We start from the raw sequence: 25,275 nt of genomic DNA, 5'->3' as shown, positions 1-25,275 counted from the left end.
CCAGCCCCAAACCCCAGCCATATACTCCAGCCCCTTACCAAGCCCTTTACCCAGCCTCAAACCCCAGCCCTATACTCCAGCCCTATACTCCAGCCCCTTACCAAGCCCCATACCCCAGCCCTATACTCCAGCCCCAAACCCCAGCCCTATACTCCAGCCCTATACTCCAGCCCCTTACCAAGCCCCATACCCCAGCCCCATACCCCAGCCCTATACCCCAGCCCTATACCCCAGCCCCATACCCCAGCCCCATACCCCAGCCCCAAACCCCAGCCCCATACCCCAGCCCCATACCCCAGCCCCATACCCCAGCCCCAAACCCCAGCCCTATACTCCAGCCCTATACCCCAGCCCCAAACCCCAGCCCTATACTCCAGCACCTTACCAAGCCCCATACCCCAGCCCTATACCCCAGCCCTATACCCCAGCCCCATACCCCAGCCCCATACCCCAGCCCCATACCCCAGCCCTATACCCCAGCCCTATACCCCAGCCCCAAATCCCAGCCCCAAACCCCAGCCCTATACCCCAGCCCTATACCCCAGCCCTATACCCCAGCCCCAAACTCCAGCCCTATACCCCAGCCCTATACTCCAGCCCCTTACCAAGCCCCATACCCCAGCCCTATGCCCCTTACCAAGCCCCATACCTCAGCCCTATACCCCAGCCCTATACCCCAGCCATATACCCCAGCCCCATACCCCAGCCCCATACCCCAGCCCCATACCCCAGCCCCATACCCCAGCCCCATACCTCAGCCCTATACCCCAGCCCTATACCCCAGCCCTATACTCCAGCCCTATACCCCAGCCCCAAACCCCAGCCCTATACCCCAGCCCCTTACCAAGCCCCATACCCCAGCCCTATACCCCAGCCCTATACCCCAGCCCCATACCCCAGCCCCATACCCCAGCCCCAAACCCCAGCCCCAAACCCCAGCCCTATACCCCAGCCCTATACCCCAGCCCTATACCCCAGCCCCAAACCCCAGCCCTATACTCCAGCCCCTTACCAAGCCCCATACCCCAGCCCTATACCCCAGCCCCATACCCCAGCAATATACCCCAGCAATATACCCCAGCCATATACCCCAGCCCCATACCCCCTCAGCCCCATACCTCAGCCCCTTACCCCAGCCCTATACCCCAGCCCCATACCCCAGCCCTATACCCCAGCCCCATACCCCAGCCCTATACCCCAGCCCTGTACCCCAGCCCCAAACCCCAGCCCTATACTCCAGCCCTATACCCCAGCCCCAAACCCCAGCCCTATACTCCAGCCCCTTACCAAGCCCCATACCCCAGCCCTATACCCCAGCCCTATACCCCAGCCCCATACCCCAGCCCCATACCCCAGCCATATACCCCAGCCATATACCCCAGCCATATATCCCAGCCCCATACCCCAGCCCCTTACCCCAGCCCCATACCCCAGCCCTATACCCAAGCCCCATACCCAAGCCCCATACCCCAGCCCCATACCCCAGCCCCATACCCCAGCCCCATACCCCAGCCCCATACCCCAGCCCCATACCCCAGCCCCATACCCCAGCCCCATACCCCAGCCCTATACCCCAGCCCCATACCCCAGCCCCATACCCCAGCCCCATATCCCAGCCCCATACCCCAGCCCCATACCCCAGCCCCATACCCCAGCCCCATACCCCAGCCCTATACACCAGCGCCATACCCCAGCCCTATACCCCAGCCCCATACCCCAGCCCCATACCCCAGCCCTATACTCCAGCCGTCAACGTTAATTCAACCAGTTTTTGCCCAGTGGGATTGCATAATCTGACAAGGATGGCAGTATCAAAGCATTTGCATTTCAAAAAATCAAGATAGACAATTTCACTGTGTCTACCTTCAAAAGAGTCCCTGAAGGCCACTATGCTGGGATGTTTCATCCTGGACAGGAGCACAGCTTCTCTTCTGGCGTTCGCCATCTTGGATTGTGTCTGAAGAAGACAGTTATTACTTGTATTTATTATATGTAATATATGTAGTTATTATTATTTATTTAACCTTTATTTAACCTTTATTTAACTAGGCAAGTGAGTTAAGAACAAATTCTTATTTACAATGACGGTCTACCAAAAGGCAAAAAGCCTCCTGTGGGGTCAGGGGCCTGGGATTAAAATAAATAGAAATAAATAAATAAATAAAATATAAATATTTATTGATTTCACCTTTATTTAACCAGGTAGGCAAGTTGAGAACAAGTTCTCATTTACAATTGCGACCTGGCCAAGATAAAGCAAAGCAGTTCGACACAAACAACGACACAGAGTTACACATGGAGTAAAACAAACATACAGTCAATAATACAGTATAAACAAGTCTATATACGATGTGAGCAAATTGGGTGAGATAGGGGAGGTAAAGGCAAAAAAAGGCCATGGTGGCGAAGTAAATACAATATAGCAAGTAAAACACTGGACTGGTAGTTTTGCAGTGGAAGAATGTGCAAAGTAGAAATAAAAATAATGGGGTGCAAAGGAGCAAAATAAATAAATACAGTAGGGGAAGAGGTTGTTGTTTTTGCTAAATTATAGGTGGGCTATGTACAGGTGCTGTAATCTGTGAGCTGCTCTGACAGCTGGTGCTTAAATTGTAGATGACCTGGAGCCAGTGGGTTTGGCGACAAGTATGAAGCGAGGGCCAGCCAACGAGAGCGTACAGGTCGCAGTGGTGGGTAGTATATGGGGCTTTGGTGACAAAATGGATGGCACTGTGATAGACTGCATCCAATTTATTAAGTAGGGTATTGGAGGCTATTTTGTAAATGACATCGCCAAAGTCGAGGGTCGGTAGGATGGTCAGTTTTTACGAGGGTATGTTTGGCAGCATGAGTGAAGGATGCTTTGTTGTGAAATAGGAAGCCAATTCTAGATTTGGATTGGAGATGTTTGATATGGGTCTGGAAGGAGAGTTTACAGTCTAGCCAGACACCTAGGTATTTGTAGTTGTACACATATTCTAAGTCAGAGCCGTCCAGAGTAGTGATGCTGGTCGGGCGGGCGGGTGCGGGCAGCGATCGGTTGAAGAGCATGCATTTAGTTTTACTTGTATTTAAGAGCAGTTGGAGGCCACGGAAGGAGAGTTGTATGGCATTGAAGCTCGTCTGGAGGTTAGTTAACACAGTGTCCAAAGAAGGGCCAGAAGTATTCAGAATGGTGTCGTCTGCGTAGAGGTCGATCAGAGACTCACCAGCAGCAAGAGCGACCTCATTGATGTATACAGAGAAAAGAGTTGGCCTGAGAATTGAACCCTGTGGCACCCCCATAGAGACTGCCAGAGATCTGGACAAAGGATAAATATAGAAATATAGGACATAACACACATCACAACAAGAGAGCCAACACAACACGATATAAAGAGAGACCTAAGACAACAACATAGCAAGGCAGCAACACATGACAATACAGCATGGTAGCAACACAACATGGTAGCATGGTACAACATGGTAGCATGGTACAACATGGTAGCATGGTACAACATGGTAGCATGGTAGCAACACAACATGGTAGCGTGGTACAACATGGTAGCGTGGTACAACATGGTAGCATGGTACAACATGGTAGCATGGTACAACATGGTAGCAACACAACATAGTAGCATGGTACAACATGGTACAAACAGTATTGGGCACAGACAACAGCACAAAGGGCAAGAAGGTAAAGACAAAAATATATCACACAACGCAGCCACAACTGTCAGTAAGATTGTCCATGATTGAGTCTTTGAATGAAGAGATTGAGATAAAACTGTCCAGTTTGAGTGTTTATTGCAGCTCGTTCTAGCCGCTCGAGAGCACCCTTACTTGCCGATCTACAAATAACGTCTCGGTAATCTTAAATCAGGGTTAGTTTAGCAGCTGGGGGTGAAAGAGGAGTGAGTACGACAGAGAAAACCAAGTCTAGATTTAACTTTCGCCTGCAGCTTTGATATGTGCTGAGCTGGTCCAGTGTTAAGAAGCCATGACGAAGAAGAAGAAGAAGAAGGCTCAGCCACAGACCAGATGTAGTTACTATGATAAATGCATGTAGGTTAACGCCAAAAGGAAAACATGCAAAGTAATATAGCTAGATATACGTGTATATTGAAAAACAGGTGCTTCCACACAGTAGGTCCGGGACGATACCTGTATCGCGATACTCGTTAGTATACGGGCAAAGAAACAACACACAAAGAGGATTTCACACTTCGGGAAATTGATGGAAACAAACATGATTACGTTGCCCTCTATAGTCACATTAAATAATGAACATCATGTTTAGGGTATAGAGTCTGGTCTGCTTACCTACCATTAGGTGTGGTTCCTGAGTTAAATAATGAACATCATGTTTAGGGTATAGAGTCTGGTCTGCTTACCTACCATTAAGTGTGGTTCCCGAGTTAAATAATGAACATCATGTTGAGGGTATAGAGTCTGGTCTGCTTACCTACCATTAGGTGTGGTTCCTGAGTTAAATAATGAACATCATGTTTAGGGTATAGAGTCTGGTCTGCTTACCTACCATTAGGTGTGGTTCCTGAGTTAAATAATTAACATCATGTTTAGGGTATAGAGTCTGGTCTGCTTACCTACCATTAGGTGTGGTTCCTGAGTTAAATAATGAACATCATGTTTAGGGTATAGAGTCTGGTCTGCTTACCTACCATTAGGTGTGGTTCCTGAGTTAAATAATGAACATCATGTTTAGGGTATAGAGTCTGGTCTGCTTACCTACCATTAGGTGTGGTTCCTGAGTTAAATAATGAACATCATGTTTAGGGTATAGAGTCTGGTCTGCTTACCTACCATTAGGTGTGGTTCCTGAGTTAAATAATGAACATCATGTTTAGGGTATAGAGTCTGGTCTGCTTACCTACCATTAGGTGTGGTTCCTGAGTTAAATAATTAACATCATGTTTAGGGTATAGAGTCTGGTCTGCTTACCTACCATTAGGTGTGGTTCCTGAGTTAAATAATTAACATCATGTTTAGGGTATAGAGTCTGGTCTGCTTACCTACCATTAGGTGTGGTTCCTGAGTTAAATAATGAACATCATGTTTAGGGTATAGAGTCTGGTCTGCTTACCTACCATTAGGTGTGGTTCCTGAGTTAAATAATGAACATCATGTTTAGGGTATATGTATAAAAATACAAGGTAGGTCAATATTTTGACTACCACGGCTGTTACGTTGCCCTGCAAGAAAACCAAAATATGTCACAAACAACCTCAGATCCTGAAAAGGTTTTATAGCTGCACCATAGACAGCATCCTGACGGGTTTGCGTCACCGCCTGTCAACTGCTCGGTCTCCGACCGGCGCTACAGAGGGTAGTGCGTACGGCCCAGTACATCACCGGGGCCAAGCTTCCTGCCATGCAGGACCTCTATACCAGGCGGCGTCAGAGGAAGGCCCCAAAAATTGTCAAAGACTCCAGCCATTGTCAAAGACTCCAGCCATTGTCAAAGACTCCAGACTAAACTACATTTTTCACAATTCCTGACATTTAATCCTACTGAAAATGCCCTGTTTTAGGTCAGTTAGGATCACCACTTTATTATAAGAATGTGAAATGTCAGAATAATAGTAGAGAGAACGATTTATTTTATTTCTTTCATCACATTCCCAGTGGGTCAGAAGTTTACATACACTCAATTAGTATTCGGTAGCATTCCCTGTAAATTGTTTAACTTGGGTCAAACGTTTTGGGTAGCCTTGCACAAGCTTCCCACAATAAGATGGGTGAATTTTGGCCCACTTCTCCTGACAGAGCTGGTGTAACTGAGTCAGGTTTGTAAGTATCCTTGTTGTATTGTATTCTATAGGATTGAGGTCAGGGCTTTGTGATGGCCACTCAAATACCTTGACTTTGGTGTCCTTAAGCCATTTTGCCACAACTTTGGAAGGATGCTTGGGGTCATTGTCCATTTGGAAGACCCATTTGTGACCAAGCTTTAACTTGGTCACAAACTGATGTCTTGAGATGTTGCTTCAATATATCCACATAATTTCCCTTCCTCATGATGACATCTATTTTGTGAAGTGCACCAGTCCCTCCAGCAGCAAAGCACCCCCACAACATGATGCTGCCACCAAATCAAATCAAATGTATTTGTCACATACACATACATGGTTAGCAGATGTTAATGCGAGTGTAGCGAAATACTACCGTGCTTCACGGTTGGGATGGTGTTCTTTGGCTTGCAAGCCTCCCCCTTTTTCCTCCAAACATAACGATGGTCATTATGGCCAAACAGTTCTATTTTTGTTTCATCAGACCAGAGGGCAATTCTCCAAAAAGTACAATCTTTTTCCCCATGTGCAGTTGCAAACCATAGTCTGGTTTTTTTTATGGTGGTTTTGGAGCAGTGGCTTCTTCCTTAATGAGCAGCCTTTCAGGTTATGTCGATAGGGCTCGTTTTACTGTGGATGTAGATACTTTTGAACCCGTTTCCTCCAGCATCTTCACAAGGTCCTTTGCTGTTGTTCTGGGATTGATTTGCACTCCACACTAAAGTATGTTCATCTCTAGGAGACAGAACGCATCTCCTTCCTGAGAGTTATGACAGCTTCGTGGTCCCATGGTATTTATACTTGTGTACTATTGTTTGTACAGATGAACATAGTAGCTTCAGCATTTTGACATTTCTCCCAAGGATGGACCAGGCTCGTGGATGTCTACAATGTTTGGCTGATTTCTTTTGATTTTACCATGATGTCAAGCAAAGAGGGACCGAGTTTGAAGGTAGGCCTTGAAATACATCCACAGGTACAGCATACCACCCTGCATACCACTGCTGGCTTGCTTCTGAAGCTAAGCAGGGTTGGTTCTGGTCAGTCCCTGGATGGGAGACCAGATGCTGCTGGCTTGCTTCTGAAGCTAAGGTTTGGTCCTGGTCAGTTCCTGGATGGGAGACCAGATGCTGCTGGAAGTGGTGTTGGAGGGCCAGTAGGAGGCACTCTTTCCTCTGGTCTAAAAAATATCCCAATGCCCCAGGGCAGTGATTGGGGACACTGCCCTGTGTAGGGTGCCGTCTTTCGGATGGGACGTTAAACGGGTGTCCTGACTCTGAGGTCATTAAAGATCCCATGGCACTTATCGTAAGAGTAGGGGTGTTTACCCCGGTGTCCTGGCTAAATTCCCAATCTGGCCCTCAAACCATCATGGTCACTTAATAATCCACAGTTTACAATTGGCTCATTAATCCCCCTCCTCTCCCCTGTAATACCCTGTATATAGCCTCCACATTGACTCTGTACCGTAATACCCTGTATAAAGCCTCCACATTGACTCGGTACCGTAATAGCCTCCACATTGACTCTGTACCGTAATACCCTGTATATAGCCTCCACATTGACTCTGTACCGTAATACCCTGTATATAGCCTCTGCATTGACTCTGTACTGGTACCCCCTGTATATAGCCTCCACATTGACTCTGTACCGTAATACCCTGTATAAAGCCTCCACATTGTACTGTAATACCCTGTATATAGCCTCCACATTGTACCGTAATACCCTGTATATAGCCTCCACATTGTACCGTAATACCCTGTATATAGCCTCCACATTGACTCTGTACCGTAATACCCTGTATAAAGCCTCCACATTGTACTGTAATACCCTGTATATAGCCTCCACATTGTACCGTAATACCCTGTATATAGCCTCCACATTGTACCGTAATACCCTGTATATAGCCTCCACATTGACTCTGTACCGTAATACCCTGTATATAGCCTCCGCATTGACTCTGTACTGGTACCCCCTGTATATAGCCTCCACATTGACTCTGTACCGTAATACCCTGTATATAGCCTCCACATTGACTCTGTACCGGTACCCCCTGTATATAGTCTCCACATTGACTCTGTACCGTAATACCCAGTATAAAGCCTCCACATTGACTCTGTACCGTAATACCCTGTATATAGCCTCCACATTGACTCTGTACCGTAATACCCTGTATATTGACTCTGTACCGTAATACCCTGTATATAGCCTCCACATTGTACTGTAATACCCTGTATATAGCCTCCACATTGTACCGTAATACCCTGTATATAGCCTCCACATTGTACCGTAATACCCTGTATATAGCCTCCACATTGTACCGTAATACCCTGTATATAGCCCCCACATTGACTCTGTACCGTAATACCCTGTATATAGCCTCCACATTGACGATGAGCATGAACACGATGTGAACCGTAATACCCTGTATATAGCCTCCACATTGACTCTGTACCGTAATACCCTGTATATAGCCTCCACATTGACGATGAGCATGAAAACGATGTGAACTGTATATAGCCTCCACATGGACTCTGTACCGTAATACCCTGTATATAGCCTCTGCATTGACTCTGTACTGGTACCCCCTGTATATAGCCTCCACATTGACTCTGTACCGTAATACCCTGTATATAGCCTCCACATTGTACTGTAATACCCTGTATATAGCCTCCACATTGTACCGTAATACCCTGTATATAGCCTCCACATTGTACCGTAATACCCTGTATATAGCCTCCACATTGTACCGTAATACCCTGTATATAGCCTCCACATTGACTCTGTACCGTAATACCCTGTATATAGCCTCCGCATTGACTCTGTACTGGTACCCCCTGTATATAGCCTCCACATTGACTCTGTACCGTAATACCCTGTATATAGCCTCCACATGGACTCTGTACCGGTACCCCCTGTATATAGTCTCCACATTGACTCTGTACCGTAATACCCAGTATAAAGCCTCCACATTGACTCTGTACCGTAATACCCTGTATATAGCCTCCACATTGACTCTGTACCGTAATACCCTGTATATAGCCTCCACATTGACTCTGTACCGTAATACCCTGTATATAGCCTCCACATTGACGATGAGCATGAACACGATGTGAACCGTAATACCCTGTATATAGCCTCCACATTGACTCTGTACCGTAATACCCTGTATATAGCCTCCACATTGACTCTGTACCGTAATACCCTGTATATAGCCTCCACATTGACTCTGTACCGTAATACCCTGTATATAGCCTCCACATTGACTCTGTACCGTAATACCCTGTATATAGCCTCCGCATTGACTCTGTACTGGTACCCCCTGTATATAGCCTCCACATTGACTCTGTACCGTAATACCCTGTATATAGCCTCCACATGGACTCTGTACCGGTACCCCCTGTATATAGTCTCCACATTGACTCTGTTCCGTAATACCCAGTATAAAGCCTCCACATTGACTCTGTACCGTAATACCCTGTATATAGCCTCCACATTGACTCTGTACCGTAATACCCTGTATATAGCCTCCACATTGACTCTGTACCGTAATACCCTGTATATAGCCTCCACATTGACGATGAGCATGAACACGATGTGAACCGTAATACCCTGTATATAGCCTCCACATTGACTCTGTACCGTAATACCCTGTATATAGCCTCCACATTGACTCTGTACCGTACCGTAATACCCTGTATATAGCCTCCACATTGACTCTGTACCGTAATACCCTGTATATAGCCTCCACATTGACTCTGTACCGTAATACCCTGTATATAGCCTCCACATTGACGATGAGCATGAACACGATGTGAACCGTATGCCACGGCCAGTCTCAGTCACCAGATCTCAACCCAATTGAAACACTTCTGGGAGATTCAGGAGCGGCACCTGAGACAGCGTTTTCCCACCACCATGTTAGGCCAGCAGCATACCACCCCACTACTGGCTTGCTTTTGAAGCTAAGCAGGGTTGGCCATGGTCAGTTCCTGGATGGGAGACCAGATGCTGCTGGAAGTGGTGTTGGAGGGCCAGTAGGAGGCACTCTTTCCTCTGGTCTAAAAAAATATTCCAATGCCCCAGGGCAGTGATTGGGAACACTGTTCTGTGTAGGGTGCCGTCTTTCGGATGGGACGTTAAACGGGTGTCCTGACTCTGAGGTCATTAAAGATCCCATGGCACTTATCGTAAGAGTAGGGGTGTTTACCCCGGTGTCCTGGCTAAATTCCCAATCTGGCCCTCAAACCATCATGGTCACTTAATAATCCACAGTTTACAATTGGCTCATTAATCCCCCTCCTCTCCCCTGTAATACCCTGTATATAGCCTCCACATTGACTCTGTACCGTAATACCCTGTATAAAGCCTCCACATTGACTCGGTACCGTAATAGCCTCCACATTGACTCTGTACCGTAATACCCTGTATATAGCCTCCACATTGACTCTGTACCGTAATACCCTGTATATAGCCTCTGCATTGACTCTGTACTGGTACCCCTGTATATAGCCTCCACATTGACTCTGTACCGTAATACCCTGTATAAAGCCTCCACATTGTACTGTAATACCCTGTATATAGCCTCCACATTGTACCGTAATACCCTGTATATAGCCTCCACATTGTACCGTAATACCCTGTATATAGCCTCCACATTGACTCTGTACCGTAATACCCTGTATAAAGCCTCCACATTGACTCGGTACCGTAATAGCCTCCACATTGACTCTGTACCGTAATACCCTGTATATAGCCTCCACATTGACTCTGTACCGTAATACCCTGTATATAGCCTCTGCATTGACTCTGTACTGGTACCCCCTGTATATAGCCTCCACATTGACTCTGTACCGTAATACCCTGTATAAAGCCTCCACATTGTACTGTAATACCCTGTATATAGCCTCCACATTGTACCGTAATACCCTGTATATAGCCTCCACATTGTACCGTAATACCCTGTATATAGCCTCCACATTGACTCTGTACCGTAATACCCTGTATAAAGCCTCCACATTGTACTGTAATACCCTGTATATAGCCTCCACATTGTACCGTAATACCCTGTATATAGCCTCCACATTGTACCGTAATACCCTGTATATAGCCTCCACATTGACTCTGTACCGTAATACCCTGTATATAGCCTCCGCATTGACTCTGTACTGGTACCCCCTGTATATAGCCTCCACATTGACTCTGTACCGTAATACCCTGTATATAGCCTCCACATTGACTCTGTACCGGTACCCCCTGTATATAGTCTCCACATTGACTCTGTACCGTAATACCCAGTATAAAGCCTCCACATTGACTCTGTACCGTAATACCCTGTATATAGCCTCCACATTGACTCTGTACCGTAATACCCTGTATATAGCCTCCACATTGACTCTGTACCGTAATACCCTGTATATAGCCTCCACATTGTACCGTAATACCCTGTATATAGCCTCCACATTGTACCGTAATACCCTGTATATAGCCTCCACATTGTACCGTAATACCCTGTATATAGCCTCCACATTGTACCGTAATACCCTGTATATAGCCTCCACATTGACTCTGTACCGTAATACCCTGTATATAGCCTCCACATTGACGATGAGCATGAACACGATGTGAACCGTAATACCCTGTATATAGCCTCCACATTGACTCTGTACCGTAATACCCTGTATATAGCCTCCACATTGACGATGAGCATGAAAACGATGTGAACTGTATATAGCCTCCACATGGACTCTGTACCGTAATACCCTGTATATAGCCTCTGCATTGACTCTGTACTGGTACCCCCTGTATATAGCCTCCACATTGACTCTGTACCGTAATACCCTGTATATAGCCTCCACATTGTACTGTAATACCCTGTATATAGCCTCCACATTGTACCGTAATACCCTGTATATAGCCTCCACATTGTACCGTAATACCCTGTATATAGCCTCCACATACCGTAATACCCTGTATATAGCCTCCACATTGACTCTGTACCGTAATACCCTGTATATAGCCTCCGCATTGACTCTGTACTGGTACCCCCTGTATATAGCCTCCACATTGACTCTGTACCGTAATACCCTGTATATAGCCTCCACATGGACTCTGTACCGGTACCCCCTGTATATAGTCTCCACATTGACTCTGTACCGTAATACCCAGTATAAAGCCTCCACATTGACTCTGTACCGTAATACCCTGTATATAGCCTCCACATTGACTCTGTACCGTAATACCCTGTATATAGCCTCCACATTGACTCTGTACCGTAATACCCTGTATATAGCCTCCACATTGACGATGAGCATGAACACGCTGTGAACCGTAATACCCTGTATATAGCCTCCACATTGACTCTGTACCGTAATACCCTGTATATAGCCTCCACATTGACTCTGTACCGTAATACCCTGTATATAGCCTCCACATTGACTCTGTACCGTAATACCCTGTATATAGCCTCCACATTGACTCTGTACCGTAATACCCTGTATATAGCCTCCGCATTGACTCTGTACTGGTACCCCCTGTATATAGCCTCCACATTGACTCTGTACCGTAATACCCTGTATATAGCCTCCACATGGACTCTGTACCGGTACCCCCTGTATATAGTCTCCACATTGACTCTGTACCGTAATACCCAGTATAAAGCCTCCACATTGACTCTGTACCGTAATACCCTGTATATAGCCTCCACATTGACTCTGTACCGTAATACCCTGTATATAGCCTCCACATTGACTCTGTACCGTAATACCCTGTATATAGCCTCCACATTGACGATGAGCATGAACACGATGTGAACCGTAATACCCTGTATATAGCCTCCACATTGACTCTGTACCGTAATACCCTGTATATAGCCTCCACATTGACTCTGTACCGTAATACCCTGTATATAGCCTCCACATTGACTCTGTACCGTAATACCCTGTATATAGCCTCCACATTGACTCTGTACCGTAATACCCTGTATATAGCCTCCACATTGACGATGAGCATGAACACGATGTGAACCGTATGCCACGGCCAGTCTCAGTCACCAGATCTCAACCCAATTGAAACACTTCTGGGAGATTCAGGAGCGGCACCTGAGACAGCGTTTTCCCACCACCATGTTAGGCCAGCAGCATACCACCCCACTACTGGCTTGCTTTTGAAGCTAAGCAGGGTTGGTCCTGGTCAGTCCCTGGATGGGAGACCAGATGCTGCTGGAAGTGGCTTTGGAGGGCCAGTAGGAGGCACCCTTTCCTCTGGTCTAGAAAAAATATCCCAATGCCCTGTGTAGGGTGCCATATTTCGGATGGGACGTTAAATGGGTGTCCTGACTCTCTGAGGTCAGTAAAGATCCCGTGGCACTTATCGTGTTAACCCTGGTGTCCTGGCTAAATTCCCAATCTGGCCCTCAAACCATCACGGTCATTCATCCCCCTCCTCTCCCCTGTAACTATTCCCCAGGTCATTGCTGTAAATGAGAACGTGTTCTCAGTCAACTTACCTGGTTAAATAAAACAAATGTTGGTAGTTACCTGTATACGGTATTCCTTTTTTAAAATGGTAATAGTAACCTACCTTTGGGAGTAGGATCTCTTTCATGACATAGTTCTCATGATTGATTCTGGATTGGACAAGTAGTGCCCGACCAAAGGACCCTTCACCTATTACTTTATGCACCGAGTACCCATCCATTGTCACACTGGCATTGACCTGAAGGAAGAAGAATATATTACCAGAAAGCATTACAATCAATGTGTGTGTTTGTTGTTTTGGATTTATACTAGCCATCTCAAACATTGCCCTGTCTTTATCACCCAATGTACCATGTTTTGTGTAGCTATCATGTTGTGCTGCTGCCATGTTGCGTCGCTTCCATGCTATGTTGTCATTTGTTGCTGCCATGCTATGTTTGTTGTTTTAGGTCTCACTTGTCGTGATGGGTTTTGTCCAAAAATAGATATATATTTTTATTTTATTATCCCAGCCCCCGTCACTGCAGGAGGCCTTTTGGTAGGCAGAAATTGTTCTTTAACTGACTTGCCTAGTTAAATAAGGTTTAAATAAAGAATAACATCAATTTATTTATAAAGTGGTCAGTCAATTTGACTTGATGGCTTGGGGGTAATCACCTGAAAGTTGAGCCAAAGATAGGTTACTAGCCAAACGTTTCACCTTCTATTCTACAGTCTGATAATGAAACAAGAAGCTGTGTAACTACTGCTCACAATCTTGTTCATGAACAAAAATCACATTTTGAATACACGAGCCTAAAAAAGAAATGCTGACGTGTCGTTTATAGCTTGGTAAGTAACGTAAATAAAATGCTGCTTTTACATACTTTTCTGGTGGGATTGTGTCAATGTTATCCGCGTGTGTTCAGAAGTTCTTTGTCCACCGCTCTGCTTCCGTATTATTGTATGACGTGACAAGGTGCGGTCCTTTTAAAGACATGCTCTAATATCATTCAGCCACTAGATGGCGGTAGAAGTGCAGTTATACATCCAGTATGTAAATAGGATATTTTGAGCGTTTTTTTACAATAATGTAATTTAGTTACAAGTCAGGTAGCCTAAATGAAGAGCCCTGTCTCTCTGAGGTAGGATGGCTGGTAGCCTAAATGAGGAGCCCTGTCTATCTGATGAAGGGTTTAGGTTTGGTTGTGGGCTATTTAAACCCAGTAGGCAGCTTTTGTGCGGGCTTGTTTTTCAGTTTGTGAAAACCCTAACCTTAACCACACTGCTAACCCTAATCTTAACCCTAACCTTAACCACACTGCTAACCTTAACCCTTAATCACACTGCTAACCCTAACCTTAACCCTAACCTTAACCACACTGCTAACCCTAACCACACTGCTAACCTTAACCCTTAACCACACTGCTAACCCTAACCTTAACCACACTGCTAACCCTTATCTTAACCACACTGCTAACCCTAACCTTAACCCTTAACCCTAACCTTAACCCTAACCTCAACCACACTGCTAACCCTTATCTTAACCACACTGCTAACCCTAACCCTTAACCCTAACCTTAACCCTAACCCTAACCCTTAACCCTAACCTTTAACCCTAACCCTAACCCTAACCCTAACCTTAACCCTAACCTTAACCCTGACCCTTAACCCTAACCCTAACCTTAACCTTAACCCTAACCCTTAACCCTAACCCTTAACCCTAACCTTAACCACACTGCTAACCCTAACCTTAACCCTTAACCCTAACCTTAACCACACTGCTAACCCTAACCCTTAACCCTAACCCTTAACCACACTGCTAACCCTAACCTTAACCCTAACCCTTAACCACACTGCTAACCCTAACCTTAACCCTAACCCTTAACCCTAACCCTTAACCACACTGCTAACCCTAACCTTAACCCTAACCCTTAACCACACTGCTAACCCTAACCTTAACCCTTAACCCTAACCCTTAACCACACTGCTAACCCTAACCCTTAACCCTAACCCTTAACCCTAACCCTTAACCACACTGCTAACCCTAACCTTAACCCTTAACCCTAACCCTTAACCCTAACCCTTAACCCTAACCCTTAACCACACTGCTAACCCTAACCTTAACCCTTAACCCTAACCCTTAACCACACTGCTAACCCTAACCCTTAACCCTAACCCTTAACCACACTGCTAACCCTAACCCTTAACCACACTGCTAACCCTAACCTTAACCCTTAACCCTAACCCTTAACCACACTGCTAACCCTAACCTTAACCCTTAACCCTAACCTTAACCACACTGCTAACCCTAACCTTAACCCTTAACCCTAACCCTTAACCACACTGCTAACCCTAACCTTAACCCTTAACCCTAACCCTTAACCACACTGCTAACCCTAACCTTAACCCTTAACCCTAACCTTAACCACACTGCTAACCCTAACCTTAACCCTTAACCCTAACCCTTAACCACACTGCTAACCCTAACCTTAACCCTAACCCTTAACCCTAACCTTAACCACACTGCTAACCCTAACCTTAACCCTAACTCTTAACCACACTGCTAACCCTAACCTTAACCCTAACCTTAACCTTAACCCTTAACCACACTGCTAACCCTAACCTTAACCCTTAACCCTAACCCTTAACCACACTGCTAACCCTAACCTTAACCCTTAACCCTAACCCTTAACCACACTGCTAACCCTAACCTTAACCCTAACCCTTAACCCTAACCCTTAACCACACTGCTAACCCTAACCTTAACCCTAACCCTTAACCCTAACCCTTAACCACACTGCTAACCCTAACCTTAACCCTAACCCTTAACCCTAACCTTAACCCTAACCCTTAACCCTAACCCTTAACCACACTGCTAACCCTAACCTTAACCCTAACCCTTAACCCTAACCCTTAACCACACTGCTAACCCTAACCCTTAACCCTAACCCTTAACCACACTGCGAACCCTAACCTTAAATTAAGACACAATAATCACGTATATTTTTCATACATTTGTAGGATATTGTCAATTGACTATGTGGCAGTGGTAGGTAGTGACAACCATTCTGCTGTGCTTCGGTGCCTGTTTATGGTATGACCTAAATAAGGCGTGTCCCTGTCAAAATGTAATGCGATTTCAAGCTTTAGCCTCAAGATGGCGGTAAATGTAGAGTTATTAAACCAGAGATTACTGGTAGGCCAGTTATATAAAACAAGTGTTGGGTGGAGCTGTAGGTAATAAGAAAGAGGCGCGGTGGAAAATCAAACCTGTGACCAGCTAGCTGACATCTAATACACGGACCACTGACAGGGCCTTGCAGAAAATGAACCGTTATGTCGGCAACATTGTCTTTTGTCTTGAGACATATATATGAACGTACTTCACATTGTTAAGAGGAACTTGGTCATAGTGTGGGATATCAACAACAAAAAAACTGTTGTGATGTCCATTCCATCAACTTCCTGTTTTGTGTTACGAAACAGGAAGTGAAGAAAGGGTGTGATGTTGAGTTTGGGGTCCTCGCAGACTCACAGACTTGATTGGAAACGAACCAAGTTGGAACATTATGGCGAGCGTCACTGAGGGTTCATCTATGGATCAAGATCCTACAAATGCGTATGAAAATGTGACAGCCAACCAGCAGGACAACAGAGACAGCTCAGGATTAGCTCAGCACTCAAGCAGAAGAGTCTACAGATTAATTGCTGTGGGTTTTGGATCGCTGTGTGTCCTACAAGTCCTTCTTAACGTCTCTCTGCGTTTAGTCGACAACCTGAGCGAAGCGAGAGTCCAGTTGGCCTGTGAGAAAGACGTCCGCAAGATATGTCCCCAAGACTGGATAATACAGTACGGCTGCAGTTGTTATTTCATCTCCCTTGACACTAAAAACTGGACTGAGAGTAGACAGGACTGTCTGGACAGAGGAGCAGACCTCGTGATCATAAACAGCAGAGTGGAACAAGTATTCATCAAAACATTGGGCCACAGAACCTGGATCGGTCTGACTGACAGAGAAGTTGAGGGAACCTGGAGATGGGTGGACGGGACAGGACCGACCGCAAGTTATTGGACTACAACCAGCGAACCGAATGGAGGAGCTGAAGAGAACTGTGCTGAGATTATCGGCATTCACAATGACCCGGTATTGGCCTGGAATGATCTACCATGTTACGATGAACAGCGTTGGATCTGTGAGAGGTCGTTGGTTCTGTGAGAGTTCGTTGGTTCTGTGAGAGGTCGTTGGTTCTGTGAGAGTTCGTTGGTTCTGTGAGAGTTTGTTGGTTCTGTGAGAGGTCGTTGGTTCTGTGAGAGTTCGTTGGTTCTGTGAGAGTTCGTTGGTTCTGTGAGAGTTTGTTGGATCTGTGAGAGTTTGTTGGTTCTGTGAGAGTTTGTTGGTTCTGTGAGAGGTCGTTGGTTCTGTGAGAGTTTGTTCGTTCTGTGAGAGGTCGTTGGTTCTGTGAGATTCAGCCCTAACACCTACAATAGTATCCACATCCATTCCAGAACCCACCAAACAACATTATTTTAAGCAAGTCACCATTCATTTAGGGGAAAAGCAGGTTCCGCATTGATAAGAGTAACGTTTTTTCTCTCTCTTTTGACTCCTTTCTCACAGGTTTTTGCATTGCCCCCATGCTCATTTAACACGTGTTGAATTCCTTTGTTGTATAATGACCCAGAGTCTGAATAGTTCCATGAAAATCCTAATCAATCCTATATGTTAAAACACTTGTAAGAACTTTATATGGTCACTGATAGTGTTTTCTAATGGTCTCCCGACATTATATTGTGATATGTATGCATTTCAGTAATTTATGGACTTATCTGTTGATTTGTGAACACTGTACTGTACATTTTACTCAGGGGTACAACTTTCACTGGGGACAGGGGGGGACATGCCCCCCCCCACCACCCAGTTTTAATCATTGGAATGTGATATAAAACGAGGCAACGGTGTGCTTTAGGACCATGCAGACACCTCCGAGCCGTCTGGTAGGCTGTTTGGAGTGCTTACCCAACTGAATAAAACTATTTTTTAACATGTTTAAAAAAAAAAAAAAATTAAGTTATGCCCCTCCCACTTCAAAAACCAAAGTTGCGCCCCTGATTTTACTACACGTCGTCATTGGGCTAGCATGGCTATTCGTGCCCCCTTTTCGTTATTCATTTGTACTTTACAGAGGATGTGGTGCTTTAGGGCAGCACAACGTTTGTTTTTGGAAGTTATTATTGTAATTATCAGCTATGTCATGTGTTTTTGTTAAGATATTTTGACAATATTTTACTGTTCTTTAAGAGCACATCATGTACTGTAAATGTACTTAACACCTGGCTGTAATGAAGAACGTTGTCAGGCTGAGGCCTATAGGCTACTGGATATTTACATTTAAAACTGTACATTTCATTTATAATTACATTTTTATGTGAAACAACATTATTGTTATTGGCCCCTGTCTACATTCACCTCTTTGGCTCGTTTTACATTCACGAGTGAATGACTCCTCTCTGGTGATGTATGGGATGTGTAGTTTTAGAGTGTAGAGAACAAGTTGTACTGATGTGGATTAGAACAAACGACCCAACCATCTAGATACAGTGTTGGATTAGAACAAACAACCCAACCATCTAGATACAGTGTTGGATTAGAACAAACAACCCAACCATCTAGATACAGTGTTGGATTAGAACAAACAACCCAACCATCTAGATACAGTGTTGGATTAGAACAAACAACCCAACCATCTAGATACAGTGTTGGATTAGAACAAACGACCCAACCATCTAGATACAGTGTTGGATTAGAACAAACGACCCAACCATCTAGATACAGTGTTGGATTAGAACAAACAACCCAACCATCTAGATACAGTGTTGGATTAGAACAAACAACCCAACCATCTAGATACAGTGTTGGATTAGAACAAACGACCCAACCATCTAGATACAGTGTTGGATTAGAACAAACAACCCAACCATCTAGATACAGTGTTGGATTAGAACAAACAACCCAACCATCTAGATACAGTGTTGGATTAGAACAAACAACCCAACCATCTAGATACAGTGTTGGATTAGAACAAACAACCCAACCATCTAGATACAGTGTTGGATTAGAACAAACGACCCAACCATCTAGATACAGTGTTGGATTAGAACAAACAACCCAACCATCTAGATACAGTGTTGGATTAGAACAAACAACCCAACCATCTAGATACAGTGTTGGATTAGAACAAACAACCCAACCATCTAGATACAGTGTTGGATTAGAACAAACGACCCAACCATCTAGATACAGTGTTGGATTAGAACAAACAACCCAACCATCTAGATACAGTGTTGGATTAGAACAAAGACCCAACCATCTAGATACAGTGTTGGATTAGAACAAACGACCCAACCATCTAGATACAGTGTTGGATTAGAACAAACAACCCAACCATCTAGATACAGTGTTGGATTAGAACAAACAACCCAACCATCTAGATACAGTGTTGGATTAGAACAAACAACCCAACCATCTAGATACAGTGTTGGATTAGAACAAACGACCCAACCATCTAGATACAGTGTTGATTAGAACAAACAACCCAACCATCTAGATACAGTGTTGGATTAGAACAAACAACCCAACCATCTAGATACAGTGTTGGATTAGAACAAACAACCCAACCATCTAGATACAGTGTTGGATTAGAACAAACAACCCAACCATCTAGATACAGTGTTGGATTAGAACAAACAACCCAACCATCTAGATACAGTGGTGGATTAGAACAAACGACCCAACCATCTAGATACAGTGTTGGATTAGAACAAACAACCCAACCATCTAGATACAGTGTTGGATTAGAACAAACAACCCAACCATCTAGATACAGTGTTGGATTAGAACAAACGACCCAACCATCTAGATACAGTGTTGGATTAGAACAAACGACCCAACCATCTAGATACAGTGTTGGATTAGAACAAACAACCCAACCATCTAGATACAGTGTTGGATTAGAACAAACAACCCAACCATCTAGATACAGTGTTGGATTAGAACAAACAACCCAACCATCTAGATACAGTGTTGGATTAGAACAAACAACCCAACCATCTAGATACAGTGTTGGATTAGAACAAACAACCCAACCATCTAGATACAGTGTTGGATTAGAACAAACAACCCAACCATCTAGATACAGTGTTGGATTAGAACAAACGACCCAACCATCTAGATACAGTGTTGGATTAGAACAAACAACCCAACCATCTAGATACAGTGTTGGATTAGAACAAACGACCCAACCATCTAGATACAGTGTTGGATTAGAACAAACAACCCAACCATCTAGATACAGTGTTGGATTAGAATAAACAACCCAACCATCTAGATACAGTGTTGGATTAGAACAAACAACAACCATCTAGATATAGTAGTGGATTAGAATAAACAACCCAACCATCTAGATACAGTGTTGGATTAGAACAAACAACCCAACCATCTAGATATAGTAGTGGATTAGAATAAACAACCCAACCATCTAGATACAGTGTTGGATTAGAACAAACAACCCAACCATCTAGATACAGTGTTGGATTAGAACAAACAACCCAACCATCTAGATACAGTGCTGGATTAGAACAAACGACCCAACCACCTAGATACAGTAGTGGATTAGAACAAACAACCCAACCACTAGATACAGTAGTGGATTAGAACAAACAACCCAACCATCTAGATACAGTGTTGGATTAGAACAAACAACCCAACCATCTAGATACAGTGTTGGATTAGAACAAACAACCCAACCATCTAGATACAGTGTTGGATTAGAACAAACAACCCAACCATCTAGATACAGTGTTGGATTAGAACAAACAACCCAACCATCTAGATACAGTGTTGGATTAGAACAAACAACCCAACCATCTAGATACAGTGTTGGATTAGAACAAACAACCCAACCATCTAGATACAGTGTTGGATTAGAACAAACAACCCAACCATCTAGATACAGTAGTGGATTAGAACAAACAACCCAACCATCTAGATACAGTAGTGGATTAGAACAAACAACCCAACCATCTAGATACAGTGTTGGATTAGAACAAACAACCATCTAGATACAGTGTTGGATTAGAACAAACAACCATCTAGATACAGTGGCGACGACATATTATATTATTATTATTGTATTATTACGTTTGTGTATGTTTGGTTATCACCGTATCACGTTCCAGTTTTAAATGTCTCTTTGGACAAAGTGAAGTGTGTGTCTTTCACGTTTTCCAACTTTTACTTGCTTGCATCTTGAATAAAAAAAAACAAACATGCAAATGAATGTGGTTGAAATGTGTTTTTTTTTCACTCCATGTTTCAAATTAAAGTTTGTGAAGTGGGTGGATTTCCAGACTAAATGAAACATGACATCTTTTCTTCTACTGCCGTGTGTTCCGGACTTTACACCCACGTCCAATGAACTCTCTAACTTACCATCCATCAACTCCCTCTCCGTCACCTGGGCTCGTTGATATTTGATCCATAAAGCATATTCTGACTGTTTCACGTAAACCTTTAAAAAAAAACTTGAAACGGCCTCCCGAGTGGCGCAGCGGTCTAAGGCACTGCGTCGCAGCGCTTGAGGTGTCCACTACAAACCCGGGTTCAATCCCAGGCTGTGTCACAAGCGGGCCGTGACCGGGAGACCCATGAGGCGGTGCACAATTGGCCCAGCGTTGAAAGAAAGAACAAATGTTACCACAAATATTATGGTTAAACTCAAATATACTAATTGATAAAAAAAAAAAAACAATATTTTGTTTGTAAAAGGTATAATCTTTGTAAATTATATCATAAATAGGAGTGGTGGAGTTATAACACACTCAGCTAACAAGAACATATGGAAATGTCTGGAGATGTCTGTTCTACTCAAAATTACAACCAACTAATTGCAGCACTACCGCAACAATAGAAGAGGCAAGTGGAAGTGGGAGAAGGAACTTGTCTGTCGGTATTAAAGACCCAAAATTGGCTAAAGAAAATTGTCCTTCTGTAGCACAGTTGGTAGAGCATGGCGCTTGTAACGCCACTAGGATAGTGGGTTCGATTCCCGGGACCACCCATACGTAGAATGTATGCACACATGACTGTAAGTCTCTTTGGATAAAAGCGTCTGCTAAATGACATGTATTATATTATTATAAAAGTTTAATTTAAGGACCAAAAAATGTACGTCCCTGCAATATAGATGGACGATCCAAGCACACAGCCAAGACAACGCAGGAGTGGTCTCTGAATGTTCTTGAGTGGCCCATCCAGAGTTTGGACTTGAACCCGTTCTAACATTTTTGAGAGAGAGATTTAACACTGGAGGTCAGGGGTTATATCTCATCAATAAACCTTCCTCTACTGCTGCTGCCTGTTACCTTCTAATGTGTGATCATGGAAGCATCCCAAATGGCACCCTATTCCCTATATAGTGCACTACTTTAGAACGGCACCCTATTCCCTATATAGTACACTACTTTAGAATGGCACCCTATTCCCTATTTAGTACACCACTTTAGAATGGCACCTTATTCCCTATATAGTACACTACTTTAGAATGGCACCCTATTCCCTATATAGTACACTACTTTAGAATGGCACCTTATTCCCTATATAGTACACTACTTTAGAATGGCACCCTATTCCCTATATAGTACACTACTTTAGAATGGCACCCTATTCCCTATATAGTACACTACTTTAGAATGGCACCCTATTCCCTATATAGTACACTACTTTAGAATGGCACCCTATTCCCTATATAGTGCACTACTTTAGAACGGCACCCTATTCCCTATATAGTACACTACTTTAGAATGGCACCCTATTCCCTATATAGTATACTACTTTAGAACGGCACCCTATTCCCTATATAGTGCACTACTTTAGAACGGCACCCTATTCCCTATATAGTACACTACTTTAACCAGAACCATATGAGCCTTGGTCAAAAGTAGAGCACTGTATATATCGGGTGTCATTTGGGACTCACACAGAGAATGACTCCCAGTACATAGTATATCCAGTATACAGTATTCCCTGCGGTTCAGCTGATGAACGTGTGAATGGTTACACCCCCTCCCCCCTCCCTCCCCCCTCCCTATTCCCTCCCTCCCTCCCTCCCTCCCTATTCCCTCCCTCCCTCCCTCCCTCCCCCTCCCTCCCTCCCTCCCTAGTGCACCCTCCCTCCCTCCCTCCCTCAGCTTTAAAGTCAGGATTGTGAAGGCAACCTAGACATAGAGTCACAGACAGCAGAAATAATATCTGTTTAAAGCCAGCGAATAGATTCACCGCTCTTTGCTTTTAGTTCAGGAAACGTTGACAACAAAATCCGTTGTAAACAAAAATATTTAGATAAACAACATTTATTTACACACAGTGAGAAATAACAACGAGGATTTTACTTGAAATGTGTATACAAAAAACAATATGCTAATATGATAAAATGTACATTATCATCACAAGTCATTGTATATACTGTATGTAAATAATATGTTAACCCATAACAATGATTAGGCGTTTTTGGATCTGAGACCAGGCTGTATTTAGGAAGAAGTAGCCTTGGTTGGATTGCTTTTTACATAATGGAGATTATTGCATTTAAAACATACATAATGAAAACAAATACAGAAACACTCCACAATACCAATGGAAGAATCACAGGTCTACACTATTGTACCACTACAACCAAAGAGACGGAGGGAAAGAAAGAACAAAAGAACGCATTCTTTAAAAAGAGAGTTAGGTACATGACAGAGAAACAAAGAGAGATTGGTCCATACATTGTGCATATAGGAAGAACAGTCAGAGAGGAGGAATAAGGACAGTCAGGGAGGAGGAATAAGGACAGTCAGAGAGGAGGGATAAGGACAGTCAGAGAGGAGGAATAAGGACAGTCAGAGAGGAGGAATAAGGACAGTCAGAGAGGATGAATAAGGACAGTCAGGGAGGTGGAATAAGGACAGTCAGAGAGGAGGAATAAGGACAGTCAGAGAGGAGGAATAAGGACAGTCAGAGAGGAGGGATAAGGACAGTCAGAGAGGAGGAATAAGGACAGTCAGAGAGGAGGAATAAGGACAGTCAGAGAGGAGGAATAAGGACAGTTAGGGAGGAGGAATAAGGACAGTCAGAGAGGAGGAATAAGACCAGTCAGAGAGGAGGAATAAGGACAGTCAGAGATGAGGAATAAGGACAGTTAGGAGGAGGAATAAGGACAGCCAGGAAGGAGGAATAAGGACAGTCAGAGAGGAGGAATAAGGACAGTCAGAGAGGAGGAATAGGACAGTCAGAGAGGAGGAATAAGGACAGTCAGAGAGGAGGAATAAGGACAGTCAGAAGGAGGAATAAGGTCAGTCAGAGAGGAGGAATAACTGACAGTCAGGGAGGAGGAATAAGGACAGTCAGAGAGGAGGAATAAGGACAGTCAGAGAGGAGGAATAAGGACAGTCAGAGAGGAGGAATAAGGACAGTCAGAGAGGAGGAATAAGGACAGTCAGAGAGGAGGAATAAGACCAGTCAGAGAGGAGGAATAAGACCAGTCAGAGAGGAGGAATAAGGACAGTCAGAGATGAGGAATAAGGACAGTTAGGGAGGAGGAATAAGGACAGCCAGGAAGGAGGAATAAGGACAGTCAGAGAGGAGGAATAAGGACAGTCAGAGAGGAGGAATAAGGACAGTCAGAGAGGAGGAATAAGGACAGTCAGAGAGGAGGAATAAGGACAGTCAGAGAGGAGGAATAAGGACAGTCAGAGAGGAGGAATAAGGACAGTCAGGGAGGAGGAATAAGGACAGTCAGAGAGGAGGAATAAGGACAGTCAGAGAGGAGGAATAAGGACAGTCAGAGAGGAGGAATAAGGACAGTCAGAGAGGAGGAATAAGGACAGTCAGAGAGGAGGAATAAGACCAGTCAGAGAGGAGGAATAAGGGCAGTCAGAGAGGAGGAATAAGGACAGTCAGAGAGGAGGGATAAGGACAGTCAGAGAG

General features: G+C 44.3%; 2 protein-coding genes across 62 annotated transcripts in view; one reads left to right on the top strand and one right to left on the bottom strand.

The window, feature by feature from the left end:
- The window catches only part of nek3 (NIMA related kinase 3), a 43,707-nt gene extending 29,478 nt beyond the window's left edge, over window positions 1-14,229 (bottom strand). For all 50 annotated transcript variants that reach the window (XM_052468777.1, XM_052468789.1, XM_052468801.1 and 47 more), the window contains exons 1-3: window positions 14,134-14,229; window positions 13,371-13,505; window positions 1,864-1,957 (exon numbers count right to left, since the gene is read on the bottom strand). In XM_052468777.1, coding sequence (XP_052324737.1) covers window positions 1,864-1,957; window positions 13,371-13,487 — 211 coding nt within the window. In that variant the 5' untranslated portion in view covers window positions 13,488-13,505; window positions 14,134-14,229. The remainder of the gene's footprint in view (window positions 1-1,863; window positions 1,958-13,370; window positions 13,506-14,133) is intronic.
- Window positions 14,230-16,517: 2,288 nt separating this feature from the next.
- Window positions 16,518-18,685, top strand: LOC118378170 (C-type lectin domain family 4 member M-like). Of its 12 annotated transcripts, none has more exons than XR_008069215.1 (3): window positions 16,518-17,450; window positions 17,584-17,659; window positions 17,698-18,685. XR_008069215.1 is itself a non-coding variant. In XM_035765132.2 (2 exons), the coding sequence occupies exons 1-2, from the start codon at window positions 16,819-16,821 to the stop codon at window positions 17,597-17,599; spliced, it is 648 nt and encodes a 215-aa protein (XP_035621025.2). In that variant the 5' UTR covers window positions 16,518-16,818; the 3' UTR covers window positions 17,600-18,685. The 12 variants fall into 12 exon arrangements, 5 of the variants coding, with proteins under 5 accessions (XP_035621025.2, XP_052324815.1, XP_052324814.1 ...); XR_008069218.1 differs by having other exon boundaries at window positions 16,518-17,488; window positions 17,622-17,659; XR_008069216.1 differs by having other exon boundaries at window positions 16,518-17,545.
- The last annotated feature ends 6,590 nt before the right edge of the window (window positions 18,686-25,275 follow it).

The sequence above is a fragment of the Oncorhynchus keta genome, chromosome 18, assembly GCF_023373465.1.
Source record: "Oncorhynchus keta strain PuntledgeMale-10-30-2019 chromosome 18, Oket_V2, whole genome shotgun sequence".
Lineage (NCBI taxonomy): Eukaryota > Metazoa > Chordata > Actinopteri > Salmoniformes > Salmonidae > Oncorhynchus > Oncorhynchus keta.
Note: the sequence above shows the minus strand (reverse complement) of the source record. Positions and strands in the feature narration are given on the sequence as shown.